This window comes from Mesoplodon densirostris, chromosome 8, assembly GCF_025265405.1.
Source record: "Mesoplodon densirostris isolate mMesDen1 chromosome 8, mMesDen1 primary haplotype, whole genome shotgun sequence".
In the NCBI taxonomy this organism is placed as follows: Eukaryota; Metazoa; Chordata; class Mammalia; order Artiodactyla; family Ziphiidae; genus Mesoplodon; species Mesoplodon densirostris.
In genome coordinates this window covers 93,965,444-93,979,608 of record NC_082668.1, presented here as the reverse complement: position 1 = coordinate 93,979,608, position 14,165 = coordinate 93,965,444, and the positions used below count along the sequence as shown (strand labels likewise).

Below are 14,165 nucleotides of genomic sequence, written 5' to 3'. Positions count from 1 at the left end.
ACTTTTTTGTGAGAATGCATAAGTTATATACATTTGTGTAACTAGTTTTAAAGAAATTAAAGTTTAGCAATTTATATAAAATAATAAAAATTATATACTAGCACATGTAAGAACAGGATTATAGCAGGAGCAATGGCCTACCATTTCATGATCATGTAAATATAACATATTTTACTGAAGTTTTTAATTAGTTTCTGTGTAAAAGACTTTGTATTTAAGTTGTATATTGCCAAAAGTATGAATGAGTTAAGTGATTTCTTACAGAGAAGATTAATAATTCATATTTTCATTATGCCATATTTGTGGAAGAGAATCAATTTAATGTGTATTACCACAGGGCTCCCATATGTTTGGAAATTAATAACCAGCAGGTACTTGATAATTTGCCAAGCTGTGTAAAAATGACCAGTATTCCTACAATGATTGCTCTTGATGTTTTTATTAATTACTGTTACCCATAACAGCATGAATACAAAGATGTGTTATTTTAAAAGTTATTAGTATGCAAGGGAGTTAAGATAGTTTTATGAAATCTGTTGTTTTATTTATCCAGATTCCTTTCTGGACATTTTCATTTTAAACATGTAGAAGTAAAATACTCCAGCAAAAGTTAAGTTGGCTTAAATGCTTTCAAAATCTAATTTGGCATGTTTATTCAAGTTGAAAATTTGATAATGAGGGATGACACTTAATGCCTACGTTCAAGTTAATGTTTTGATGATAATGATTGAATGTTGTTAGTACGACTATACCAATAACTGATGAAATCTGAAAAATGTACTTGATTTGTAATACTAAAAACTTATTCTAGAACCTAAATTTCATTTACTAGCTATAATTCTACATCATTTGCCTTTTTAAAGATGGTAACAACATTTAGATTTGTGATTATTTACAAAGCAAATCTCTTTCTTACCTTTTAACATATTAATATCATATTGCTGCCCTAAAGCCATTTTTTAATGCTTTAAAGTTTTTGTCACAGTCATTTTGAAAACCTTTTATCCATGTATTGCAGGGTTTATTCCAACAAGACCGCATTTTGTTTCAAAGTCTTCTACGAGGTCTCCCCGTACCTCCATTGCTGCCTATCTTACTCTTATCTGGCCTTGTTTTACAAAGGCAAACATCACATCTTATTTATTTTATTCTCTCACTTTCTTCTCAGTGCCTTCTGTGTAGTCTCTCAGTTCAGAGTATCTCCTGCACACAATTCTGTTTCAGTTTCAGAGACTGTGGAGTTAACAATTCATAAAGTTTGAATGTGCAACTCTTTGTTTTTGTTGCTACTGTTTTTATATGATGTAATCATTAACTAAATTCTGGGTTATTCCTCCATTCCCCATTCTCCATTCATCTCCTCTGATACTGGCTAATTTATTACATGAACACAATGTATCTCTCTATTTATTTAGATCTTCTCTAGTTTCTCTCAACAATGTTTTGCAGTGTTCAGTATATAGGTTTTGCACCTTTTGGGGGTTAAACGTACATCTAATTTTTTCATGTTTTTATCCTATTTTAAATGATATTTTATTAACTATTTCCATTGTTCATTGCTAACATATATAGAAATAGAGTTGATTTTTGTATATTGATCTTGTATCCTGTAATATTGCTAAACTCACTTGTTAGTTCTGATAGCTTTTTTTTCTTATAGATTCCATAGTATTTTCTACTTAGGCTGTCAGACTGTAAGTAAGGACAATTTTACTTCTTCTTTTAAAATCTGGATTCCTTTCATTTCTTTTTCTTGCCTTATTATACTAGCTAGAACCTTTAGTGCAGTATTAAATAGAAGTGGTGAGAGCAGACATCCTTGCCTTATTGCTGATCTTAGGAGGAGAGCATTTACTTTTTCTTCATTCAGCCTGATGTAAGCTATCGGGTTTTTGTTTTTTTTTTAATAGATAGCCTTTGTCAGATTGAGGAAGTACCCTTCCAATCCTAGTTGCAAAGGTTTTTATCAGTAAAAGATGATGGATTTTGTCAAATACTTTTTCTGCATCTATTGAGATGCTCATGTAGGGTTTTAGTTTGTTTTTTTGTTTTAACATCACTATTTCATATGGTGAAATACACTGATTGATTTTTTAAAAATAAATTTATTTATTTTTGGCTGCATTGGGTCTTTGTTGCTGTGCGTGGGCTTTCTCTATCTAGTTGGGGCAAGCGGGGGCTACTCTTCGTTGCAGTGTATGGGCTTCTCATTGTGGTGGTTTCTCTTGCTGCGGAGCACAGGCTCTAGGCACAGGGGCTTTAGTAGTTGTGGCACACGGGCTCTAGAGTGCAGGCTCAGTAGTTGTGGCACACGGGCTTAGTTGCTCTGCGACATGTGGGATCTTCCCGGACCAGGTCTCAAACCCGTGTCCCCTCCATTGGCAGGCGGATTCTTAATCACTGCTCCACCAGGGAAGCAGGGAAGTCCCTGATTGGTTTTTTTAACATTGATTTTTAGATGTTAAACCACCTAGCTTTCCCGAGGTAAATTTCACTTGGTCATGATGTTTTATTATTTTATATATATTGTTGGATTCAATTTGCTAAAACTTTGTTAGAAATATTTACATCAATTTTCCTTAGGGATATTGGTCTGTAGTTTTGTTTTTGTTTTTTCTTGTAATTTTTTTTTCTGGTTTTGGTATCAGAGTAATGCTGGCCTCACTATGAGAAGGTATTTTCTCATCTTTAATTTTATGGACAAGTTTGTGTAGAAATGGTATTATTTCTTTGTTCGAATTTTATTTTATTTTTTAATAGAGCGGGTTCTATTAGTTACCTGTTTTATACATATTAGTGGATATATGTCAATCCCAATCTCCCAATTTGTCACACCCCCTCCACCCGCTTTCCCCCCTTGGTGTCCATACATTTGTTCTGTACATCTGTGTCTCTATTTCTGCCATGCAAACCAGTTCATCTGTACCATTTTGCTAGATTCCACATATATGCGTTAATATATGATATTTGTTTTTCTCTTTCTGACTTACTTCACTCTGTATAACAGTCTCTAGGTCCATCCACATCTCTACAAATGACCGAATTTTGTTCCTTTTTATGGCTGATATTCCATTCTGTATATGTACCACATCTTCTTTATCCATTTGTCTGTCAGTGGACATTTAGGTACTTCCATGACCTGGCTATTGTAAATAGTGTGGCAGTGAACATTGAGGTGCATGTGTCTTTTTGAGTTACGGTTTTCTCTGGGTATATGCCCAAGAGCGGGATTGCTGGGTCATATGGTAATTCTATTTTTAGTTTTTTAAGGAACCTCCATACTGTTCTCCATAGTGGCGGAATCGATTTACATTCCCACCAACAGTGCAAGAGGGTTCCCTTTTCTCCACACCCTCTCCAGCATTTGTTGTTTGTAGATTTTCTGATGATGCCCATTCTTACTGGTGTGAGGTGATACCTCATTGTAGTCTTGATTTGCATTTCTCTAATAATTAGTGATGTTGAGCACTTCTTCATGTGCTACTTGGCCATCTGTATGTCTTCTTTGGAGAAATGTCTATCTGGTCTTTTGCCCATTTTTGGATTGGGTTGTTTGTTTTTTTTAATATTGAGCTGCATGAGCTGTTTATATATTTTGGAGATTAATCCTTTGTCTGTTGATTCATTTGCAAATATTTTATCCCATTCTGAAGGTTGTCTTTTCATCTTGTTTGTAGTTTCCTTTGCTTTGCAAAAACTTTTAAGTTTCATTAAGTCCCATTTGTTTATTTTTGTTTTTATTTCCATTACTCTAGGAGGTGGATCAAAAGAGATCTTGCTGTGATTTATGTCAGAGTGTTCTTCCTATGTTTTCCTCTAAGAGTTTTATAGTGTCTGGTCTTACATTTAGGTCTCTAATCCATTTTGAGTTTATTTTTGTGTATGGTGTTAAGGAGTGTTCTAATTTCATTCGTTTACATGTAGCTGTCCAGTTTTCCCAGCACCACTTATTGAAGAGACTGTCTTTTCTCCATTGTATATTCTTGCCTCCTTTATCAAAAATAAGGTGACCATATGTGTGTGAGGTTTATCTCTGGGCTTTCTATCTTGTTCCATTGATCTATGTTTCTGTTTTTGTGCAAGTACCATATTGTCTTGATTACTGTAGCTTTATAGTATAGTCTGAAGTCAGGGAGTCTGATTCCTCCAGCTCCGTTTTTTTCCCTCATGACTGCTTTGGCTATTCGGGCTCTTTTGTGTCTCCATACAAATTTAAGATGATTTGTTCTAGTTCCATAAAAAATGCCATTGGTAATTTGATAGGGATTGCATTGAATCTGTAGATTGCTTTGGGTAGTATAGTCATTTTCACAGTATTGATTCTTCCAATTCAAGAACATAGTATATCTCTCCATCTGTTGGTATCATCTTTAATTTCTTTCATCAGTGTCTTATAGTTTTCTGCATACAGGTCTTTTGTCTCCCTAGGTAGGTTTATTCCTAGGTACTTTATTCTTTTTGTTGCAGTGGTAAATGGGAGTGTTTCATTAATTTCTCTTTCAGATTTTTCATCATTAGTATATAGGAATGCAAGAGATTTCTGTGCATTAATTTTGTATCCTGCTACTTTACCAAATTCATTGATTAGCTCTAGTAGTTTTCTGGTGGCATCTTTAAGATTCTCTAGGTATAGTATCATGTCATCTTCCAACAGTGACAGTTTTACTTCTTTTCCAATTTGTATTCCTTTTATTTCTTTTTCTTCTCTGATTTCTATAGCTAGGACTTCCAAAACTATGTTGAATGATAGTGGCGAGAGTGGACATCCTTGTCTTGTTCCTGATCTTAGAGGAAATGCTTTCAGTTTTTCACCATTGAGAATGATGTTTGCTGTGGGTTTGTCATATACAGCCTTTATTATGTTGAGGTAAGTTCCCTCTGTGCCCACTTTCTGGAGAGCTTTTATGATAAATGGGTGTTGAATTTTGTGAAAAGCTTTTTCTTCATCTATTGTGATGATCATACGGTTTTTATTCTTCAATTTGTTAATATGGTGTATCACACTGATTTGCGTATATTGAAGAATCCTTGCATTCCTTGGGTAAACCCCACTTGATCATGGTGTATGATCCTTTTAATGTGCTGTTGGATTCTGTTTGCTAGTATTTTGTTGAGGATTTTTGCATCTGTGTTCATCGGTGATATTGGCCTGTAGTTTTCTTGTGACATCTTTGTCTGGTTGTGGTATCAGGGTGATGGTGGCCTCATAGAATGAGTTTGGGAGTGTTCCTTCCTCTGCAAATTTTTGGAAGAGTTTGAGGAGGATGGGTGTTAGCTCTTCTCTAAATGTTTGATAGAATTCACCTGTGAAGCCATCTGGTCCTGGACTTTTGTTTGTTGGAAGATTTTATATCACAGTTTCAATTTCATTACTTGTGATTGGTCTGTTCATATTTCTATTTCTTCCTGGTTCAGTCTTGGAAGGTCATACCTTTCTAACAATTTGTCAATTTCTTCCAAGTTGTCCATTTTATTGTTACAGAGTTGCTTGTAGTAGTCTCTTAGGATGTTTTGTATTTCTGCAGTGTCTGTTGTAACTTCTCCTTTTTCATTTCTAATTTTATTGATTTGAGTCCTCTCCCTCTTTTTCTTGATGAGTCTGGCTAAAGGTTTATCAATTTTGTTTAACTTCTCAAAGAACGAGCTTTTAGTTTTATTGATCTTTGCTGTTGTTTTCTTTGTTTCTATTTCATTTATTTCTGCCCTGATCTTTATGATTTCTTTCCTTGTATTAACTGTGGGTTTTGTTTGTTCTTCTTTCTGTAGTTCCTTTAGGTGTAAGGTTAGATTGTTTATTTGAGATGTTTCCTGTTTCTTAAGGTAGGATTGTATTGCTATAACCTTCCCTCTTAGAACTGCTTTTGCTGCATCCCGTAGGTTTTGGATCATTGTGTTTTCATTGTCATTTGTCTCTAGGTATTTTTTGATTTTCTCTTTGATTTCTTCAGTGATCTCTTGGTTATTTAGTAACGTATTGTTTAGCCTCCATGTGTTTGTGTTTTTTACGTTTTTTTCCCCTTTAATTGATTTCTGATCTCTTAGCGTTGTGGTCAGAAAAGATGCTTAATATGATTTCAGTTTTCTTAGATTTACCAAGGCTTGATTTGTGACCCAAGATGTGATCTATCCTGGAGAATGTTCCATGTGCATTTGAGAAGAAAGTGAAATCTGCTGTTTTTGGATGGAATGTCCTATAAATATCAATTAAATCTATCTGGTCTATTGTGTCATTTAAAGCTTGTGTTTCCTTAGTAATTTTCTGTCTGGATGATCTTTCCTTTGGTGTAAGTGAGGTGTTAAAGTCCCCCACTATTATTGTGTTACCGTCAATTCCCTCTTTTAGAGCTGTTAGCATTTGCCTTATGTATTGAGGTGCTCCTATGTTGGGTGCATACATACTTATAATTGTTATATCTTCTTCTTGGATTGATCCCTTGATCATTTCATAGTGTCCTTCCTTGTCTCTTGTAACATTCTTTATTTAAAGTCTATTTTATCTGATATGAGTATCGCTACTCCAGCTTTCTTTTGATTTCCATTTGCATGGAATATCTTTTTCCATCCCCTCACTTTCAGTCTGTGTGTGTCCCTAGGTCTGAAGTGGGTCTCTTGTAGACAGCATATATACGGGTCTTGTTTTTGTGTCCCTTCAGCGAGCCTGTGTCTTTTGGTTGGAGCATTTAATCCATTCGCATTTAAGGTAATTATTGATATGTATGTTCCTTTTACCATTTTCTTAATTGTTTTGGGTTTGTTTTTGTAGGTCCTTTTCTTCTCTTGTGTTTCCCACTTAGGGCAGTTCCTCTGGCATTTGTTTTAGCTCTGGTTTGGTGGTGCTGAATTCTCTTAGCTTTTGCTTGTCTGTAAAGTTTTTGATTTCTCTGTTGAATCTGAATGAGATCCTTGCCAGATAGAATAATCTTTGTTGTAGGTTCTTCCCTTTAATCACTTTAAATACATCATGCTGCTGCCTTCTGGCTTGTAGGGTTTCCACTGAGAAATCAGCTGTTAACCTTATGGGAATTCCCTTGTATGTTATTTGTCATTTTTGCCTTGTTGCTTTTAATAATTTTTCTTTGTCTTTAGTTTTTGTCAGTTTGATTACTATGTGTATTGGCATGTTTCTCCTTGGGTTTTTCCTGTATGGGACTCTCTGCACTTCCTGGACATGGGTGGCTATTTCTTTTCTCATGTTAGCGAAGTTTCCAGCTGTAATCTCTTCAGATATTTTCTCACGTCCTTTCTCTCTCTCTTCTTCTTCTGAGACCCCTATAATGTGAATGTTGGTGTGTTTAATGTTGTCCCAGGGATCCCTTAGGCTGTCTTCATTTCTTTTCATTTTTTTTTCTTTATTTTGTTCCGTGGCAGTGAAATCCACCATTCTGTCTTCCAGGTCATTTATGTTCTTCTGCCTCAGTTATTCTGCTATTGATTCCTTCCATTGTATTTTTCATTTCAGTTATTGTATTGTTCCTCTCTGTTTGTTTGTTCTTTAGTTCTTCTAGGTCTTTGTTAAACATTTCTTTCATCTTCTGAGTCTTTGCCTCCATTCTTTTTCCGAGGTCCTGGATCATCTGTGCTATCATTATTCTGAAATCTTTTTCTGGATGGTTGCCTATCTCCACTTCATTTAATTGTTTTTCTGGGGTTTTATTTTGTTCCTTCCTCTGGTACATAGTCCTCTGACTTTTCATTTTGTCTTTCTGTGAATGTGGTTTTTGTTCCACAGGCTGCAGGATTGTAGTTCTTCTTGCTTCTGCTGTCTGTCCTGTGGTCTGGTATTATTTCTTAATAATAAATTAAAATTTTACAGGTTAAAGTACCTGAGCCTGGTGTTTTCTTTGTGGAAGGTTTTTTTTTTCAACTAAAAATTCAGTTTTTTAAAGGGAAAACTACAGACTAATATCCCTCATGAACATGGATGCAAAAATTCTTAACAAAATTTTAACAAAATGAATAGTTATGTTATTCTTGTTGAGTGAGTTGTGGTAGTTTGGTAGTCTTTTGAGAAATTTATTTCATCTAACTTATAGAGTTTATTGGCATAAAGTTATTCATAACATACCCTTCTTATTCTTTTTTTTTTTTTTTTTTTTTTTTTTGCGGTACGCGGGCCTCTCACTGTTGTGGCCTCTCCCGTTGCGGAGCACAGGCTCCAGACGCACAGGCTCAGTGGCCATGGCTCATGGGCCCAGCCGCTCCACGTCATGTGGGATCCTCCCAGACCGGGGCACGAACCCGCGTCCCCTGCATCGGCAGGCGGACTCTCAACCACTGTGCCACCAGGGAGGCCCCCCTTCTTATTCTTTTAATATCTTTACTATCTCTATTTATGTCATTTCTCTCATTCTGTTTTTTGTAAATTTATTTATTTATTTATTCATTTATTTATTTTTGGCTGCATTGGGTCTTCATTGCTACATGCGAGCTTTCTCTAGTTGCAGCAAGTGGGGGCTGCTCTTCGTTGCAGTGTGCAGGCTCCTCACTGCAGTGGCTTTCTTGTTGTGGAGCACAGGCTTTTAGGTGCCTGGGCTTCGGTAGTTGTGGCACACGGGCTCAGTAGTTGTGGCTCATGTGCTCTAGACCGCAGGCTCAGTAGTTTTGGGTCACGAGCTTAGTTGCTTCTTGGCATGTGGGATCTTCCTGGTTCAGGGCTCGAACCTGTGACCCCTGCATTTGCAGACAGATTCTTAACCACTGCACCACCAGGGAAGTCCGTCTCATTCTTAACGTTAGTATTTTGTATCTTCCGTTTTTTTTCCCCCTGATTAGTCTGGCTAGAGGTTTATCAATTCAGTTGGTCTTCTGAAAGAACTAGCTTTTCTCTATTATTTTTGTATTTTCTCTTTTATTAATTCCCTTTCTGATCTTTATTATTTCCTTTATTCTGTTTACTTCATGTTTCATTAGCTGTTTCCTTTGTGGTTCTTAAGGTGGAAGCTGAATTCATGGATTTTAGGCCTATCCTGTTTTGTAGGTGTTTAGTGGTATAGTGTTTCGTGTTATAAATTTTCCTCTAAGTATTGCTTTAGGTGCATGTCATAAATTTGACATGTTTTTTTGTTTTGTTTTCATTCAGTTAAAAATGCTTTCTAATTTCTTTTTTGATTTTTCTTTAAAGCCTGGATTTTTTTATATGTCTATTATTTATTCTCTAAAAATTTGGGTATTTTCATAATGTCTTTTGTTGCTGATTTCTAATTTAATTCTATTGTTATCAGAAAACATACTTTGTATTATTGAATCTTCTTAAATGTATTGAGACTTGATTTATACCTCATACTATCATTTGTCTTAGTGTATGTTTTATGTTCACTTGAAAGGAATATATATTCTGTTCCTGTTGGGTAGAATGGCTATAAATATCAATTAGGTCAAGTTGGTAGTAGATAGTATTGTATGTCATTAATGATTTTCTGTCTGTTTGTTCTGTGAATTATTGAGAGAATGCTGTTGAAATCTCTGACTATAATTGTGTCTTTGTTTCTTTTTGTAGTTCTGTTAGTTTTTGAAACTCTGTTATGATGCACATATATGTTTAGGATTATTATGTCTTCTTGATGAATTGACTCCTTGTCATTATGAAATTACCCTTTTTATCCCTGATTATATTCTTTGCTCCAGAACCTACTCTGATTGCTATTAATACAAGTGCTCCAAGTTTCTTTTGATTAGTGTTAGTGTATTTATATATTTTTCCTGTTATTTACTTTTAACCTGTTTGTGTCTTTATATTTAAAATGGGGTTTTTCTAAGCAGCATCTATTGGGTCTTGCTTTTTTATCCATTCTGACGATCTTTGCCTTATAGTGAGGATGTTCAGGCCACATACATTTAATGTAATGATTAGTATGTTTAGGTTTGAGTTTAAATCTTTTATTGTGCTATTTTTTTTTCTATTTGTCCCATCTGTTCTGCTACCTTTCTCCTGTTTTCTGCCTTCTTGTGGGTTGAGTGTCCTTTATGATTCCATTTAATTTTTTTTGTTGCCTTATCAGCTATAGTGCTTTTTTGTTTTTGTTATTCTAGCAGGTATTTTAGAGTTTGCAGTATGTATCTTTAAGTTGTCACAGTTCATCTCAAGTAATATGATACCACTTCTCACATAGTTTACGCATCAACCTACAGTGTGTACTTATGTTGCTCTCCTTCTGGCCTTTGTGCTATTGTTGTCGTCCATTTTGCTTATATATGTATTATAAACCCCAGGAGAAATTACAGATATCCCCACATTTTGAAAGTTCACTTTACACCACTTTGCTTTTATGAAAGACCTACATTAGTACCTGTTTCCACTAACTGAAAGAAATCGGAAGAGGGTTTTCACTTTTACAAAAAAAGGTGGAAAGCAAAAATAGCGTTTAGCGTTTGTTTTGCAGTGAGCTGTTATAGAGGCAGCGCACATCCTGAGCAGCAAGAGTGGCACCGCCAAGCTCCTTCCCTGGGAACTACACTCAGCATCTCAGCATCAAGCCGCCATAGCTTTGAACTTTGTCTGTGAACATCTGTGTTTTATCTCAATTTATTTTGTGCATCCATTAGCAAGATGTATCCTAAGGTAATTGCTTCTTCACTTTATGCCATTTTGGCTTACAGAAGCTTTCATGGGAAATTTTGGACAGGAAGGGAAATCATGTATTACTTTTTCTTTAAGCCACTGATTATTTTTTAAAGTGATTTAAATAATAAATTTTATATATTTACCCACATGGTAACCATTTCAGGTACTCCTCTTTCTTTTGTGTAGATCCAGCTTTCTGTCTGATGTCATTTTTCTTCTGCCTGAAGGATTTCTTGTAGTACAGTTCTGCTAGTGATGAATTCTTTCAGTTTTGTATGTCCAAAAAAAGTCTTCATTTTGCCTTCATTTTTAAAAGATGTTTTCATTAATACAGAGTTCTAATTTGTTAGTTTTTCTTTCAGAACTTTAAAGATACTGTTTCACTGTCTTCTGGCTTGCTTATATTCTGATGAGAAATCTGTCATTCTTATTTCTGTTTCTCTGTATATAATGTATCTTTTTCTGACTGCTTTTTTTTTTTTTTTTTTTTGCGGTACACGGGCCTCTCACTGTTGTGGCCTCTCCCATTGCGGAGCACAGGCTCCGGACGCACAGGCTCAGCAACCATGGCTTGCGGGCCCAGCCGCTCCGCGGCATGTGGGATCTTCCCGGACCGGGGCACGAACCCGTGTCCCCTGCATCGGCAGGCGGACCCTCAACCACTGCGCCACCAGGGAAGCCCTTTCTGACTGCTTTTAAGATTTTCCCTCTATCACTGATTTTAAGCAGTTTGAGTATGCTGTGCCTTGGCACAATATTATTTATATTTCTTGTGCTTAGGGTTTGTTGATATTCTTGGGTCTGTGTGTTTGTTTACAGTTTTCATCCAATTTGGAAAATTTTTGTGCATTATTTCTTCAGATATATTTTTCTTTCCCTCTCTCTCCTCTTCTGAACTTCAGTTATATGTATACTAGGTGCTTGAGGTTGTTCCACAACTCACTGATGATTTGTTCATTTAAAAATCTTTTTAGACTTTGTGTTTCATTTTGTATGGTTTCTGTTGCTCTGCCTTCAAGTTTACTAATATTTTTTTTGGAATGTCCAAACTGCTATTCATTTCATCTGTGGATTTTTTAATCAAGATATTATAGCTTTCATCTGTAGAGATTCAATTTGGATCTTTTAAATTTTGTTCATGTCTACTTAACATATTAAATCTTTCCTCTGGATTCTCAAGCTTATGGAATATAGTCATAATAAGTGTTTTAGTATATTTGTCTATTAATGCTGTCATCTTTGTCATTTCTGGGTCACTTTTGATTGATTTTTCTCATATGGGTTGTATTTTCCTGCTAATTTGCATGTCTAATAATTTTTTATCTGATGTCAGACATTGTAGATTTAACCTTATTGGGTACAGGATGTTTTCATATTCCTATACAAAGCTCCTCTGAATACTTACCCAATGACCTGTGAGTTATGAAGTTTTCCACCCTGGCTGGTGGGAACATGTGATATTTTTGATCCCATGTGAGCACTGGTAGCTTTAGTATTTTGGGGCAGTTATTTCTCTGTCCTCAGGTAGTCTTCCTTATATGCATCCTGGGCAGATCTTTGGTGTTCTTGCTCTGTGCATTCTCTCCTCTCTGGTACTCTTTCCAGTGAACTCAACCTGTCTTGGCCTCCCCAGAGTTCCAGCTTTATCTCCTCAACTCAAGGAGACTGATGAACTTCACCTGGATTTACCCTGCCTGAGTTGCTACCTGGAAACTCTCTCCAGGCAACAGGTTGGGGGCAGTGGCTGTTGGCAGTTGGCAGTAGGCTCATCTTATTTGCTTTTTGTCTTTCAGGGATCTTTATCCTACATTGCCTGATATCCAGTGTCTTTAAAACCATTGCATCACATATTTTACACAGTATTTTAGTTGTTTTAGGTGGGAAGATTAAATCTGACCCTGGTTATTCTATTGTGGTACAAAGTGGAAGTCCCCTAGTTTATTATTACATAAACTTTTAAGAGTCTGAGCATTTTAAAAATTAATTTGTACAGAACTCAACATAGCTTTATTCCTTAATAGATTATGTTCCTGGTTCTAATATAGCACATGTATAAATATATTTTTTGTAGTACAGTATTTTCAATGAAAATTTGAATACAGAGGTTAATAACAATATTATTTTTGTTTTGTTAAAATCATTTAAAAGTTCTGACAAGCATAGATAGTTTTTGGCAACTGAATTAAAGTTTAAATGTATTTTATACATATAAGTTATATATATATTTATTTATTTACTAGGTCTTCATCCTCCTGGTCCACCTTTATCAAGACCTATTCTGCCCCGAGAACGAGGTGCTCTGGATAGAATTGTTGAATATTTAGTTGGTGATGGTCCACAGAATAGGTAATGTTTACTAGGGTGGTAGATAAATGAAAATGAAGAAAAGATTATTGGTTAGGGTATGTGTGTGTGCACATGTACTAGATGTTCTACAACTTTGTGGTTCTTGTTTCCTGATTTTAGAATGTAATGGAGTATTTTATAGCCCTGCAAAAGAGTACATATTCAATTATTTTTTAGTAGTAGCTTAAAGTATCTAGATAAAACATTTAAAAATATATTATATATAACAGAAAAACTATTGTAACTCTGCTATGTTATAACCATACTATAAGGTAATTTTTAGAGAAACTGAATCATTTCATTGATTCTTCTGAACTTGAAGAGCATGTAAATAGTGAAAAGTTGGTAGGTTGTAAGAAATGGAGTTTTATAAATGTGAGTACTGGACTTGACGGTGATAATTTTAATAACAGTGAGGACAATTTCATGTATTTGGCACTTACAGTTCCAAAATGCTTTTCCAGTTATTATCTTAATTGATCCTTATAATAACTCTAGGATTATAGGTATGATGTGAGCAGAACAATTATTATAGTATAGACTTTTGAGTAATTCTTAGGATATTCTTAGAGTAGATATTTGACAAGGTTATTGGTTAATATTATCGTTTTAATAAAGGGACTAGAATTTAATGTTAATGTAAAAAATTATATGTTATTCAAAACAGAGTATGTTGTTTGATAGGGCCAAGTATTTGTTAAGTACATATGCAGAGAACAGAAAGATTACATAAGTAGAAACTGCAGAAGATGTTTAAGTGTAACTGGGATAGATACAGGAATCATGATGTACAGAAATTAACCTTTGGACTGGACTAAACAAAATTAAATTCATTTCTTTACTACAAGACATCTCAGAGGTTTTAATAATACTGTGAATCTCTAAGAGGTTTCATCTTTTCCAGTGTTATCTGACCACAGATTTGGGGTCTGTCATCCCCAGGAATCTATGTTAGAAAACATTAAAATTTAAGTGTTCTGTTATCAGATATGTTTCTGCTTACTTAGTAAGAATATTTTCATTTGAGTGTTTCTTAGTTTATTTTTAATTTGATGTACAAATTATATTTTAAAATAGTTGAAATTTTGACTGTTAGCATGTTTAAAGAGTATTGTTTATTGTTTTATAAGTAATATCTAATCTACTATGACATGTTTAGCTATATTAAATGCTATGTACTGTGTACTTTAGCTGTGATGGCTGAAGTAGCCTCTCCCATGGGTTTTATCTGCATTTGTAACTGGTCTATTCATTTTTC

At 35.0% G+C, this 14,165-nt stretch overlaps 1 protein-coding gene across 2 annotated transcripts in view; it reads left to right on the top strand.

The window, feature by feature from the left end:
* The window catches only part of LNPK (lunapark, ER junction formation factor), an 84,598-nt gene that overhangs the window by 59,382 nt on the left and 11,051 nt on the right, over window positions 1-14,165 (top strand). For both annotated transcript variants that reach the window (XM_060107045.1, XM_060107046.1), the window contains exon 10: window positions 12,802-12,907. In XM_060107045.1, coding sequence (XP_059963028.1) covers window positions 12,802-12,907 — 106 coding nt within the window. The remainder of the gene's footprint in view (window positions 1-12,801; window positions 12,908-14,165) is intronic.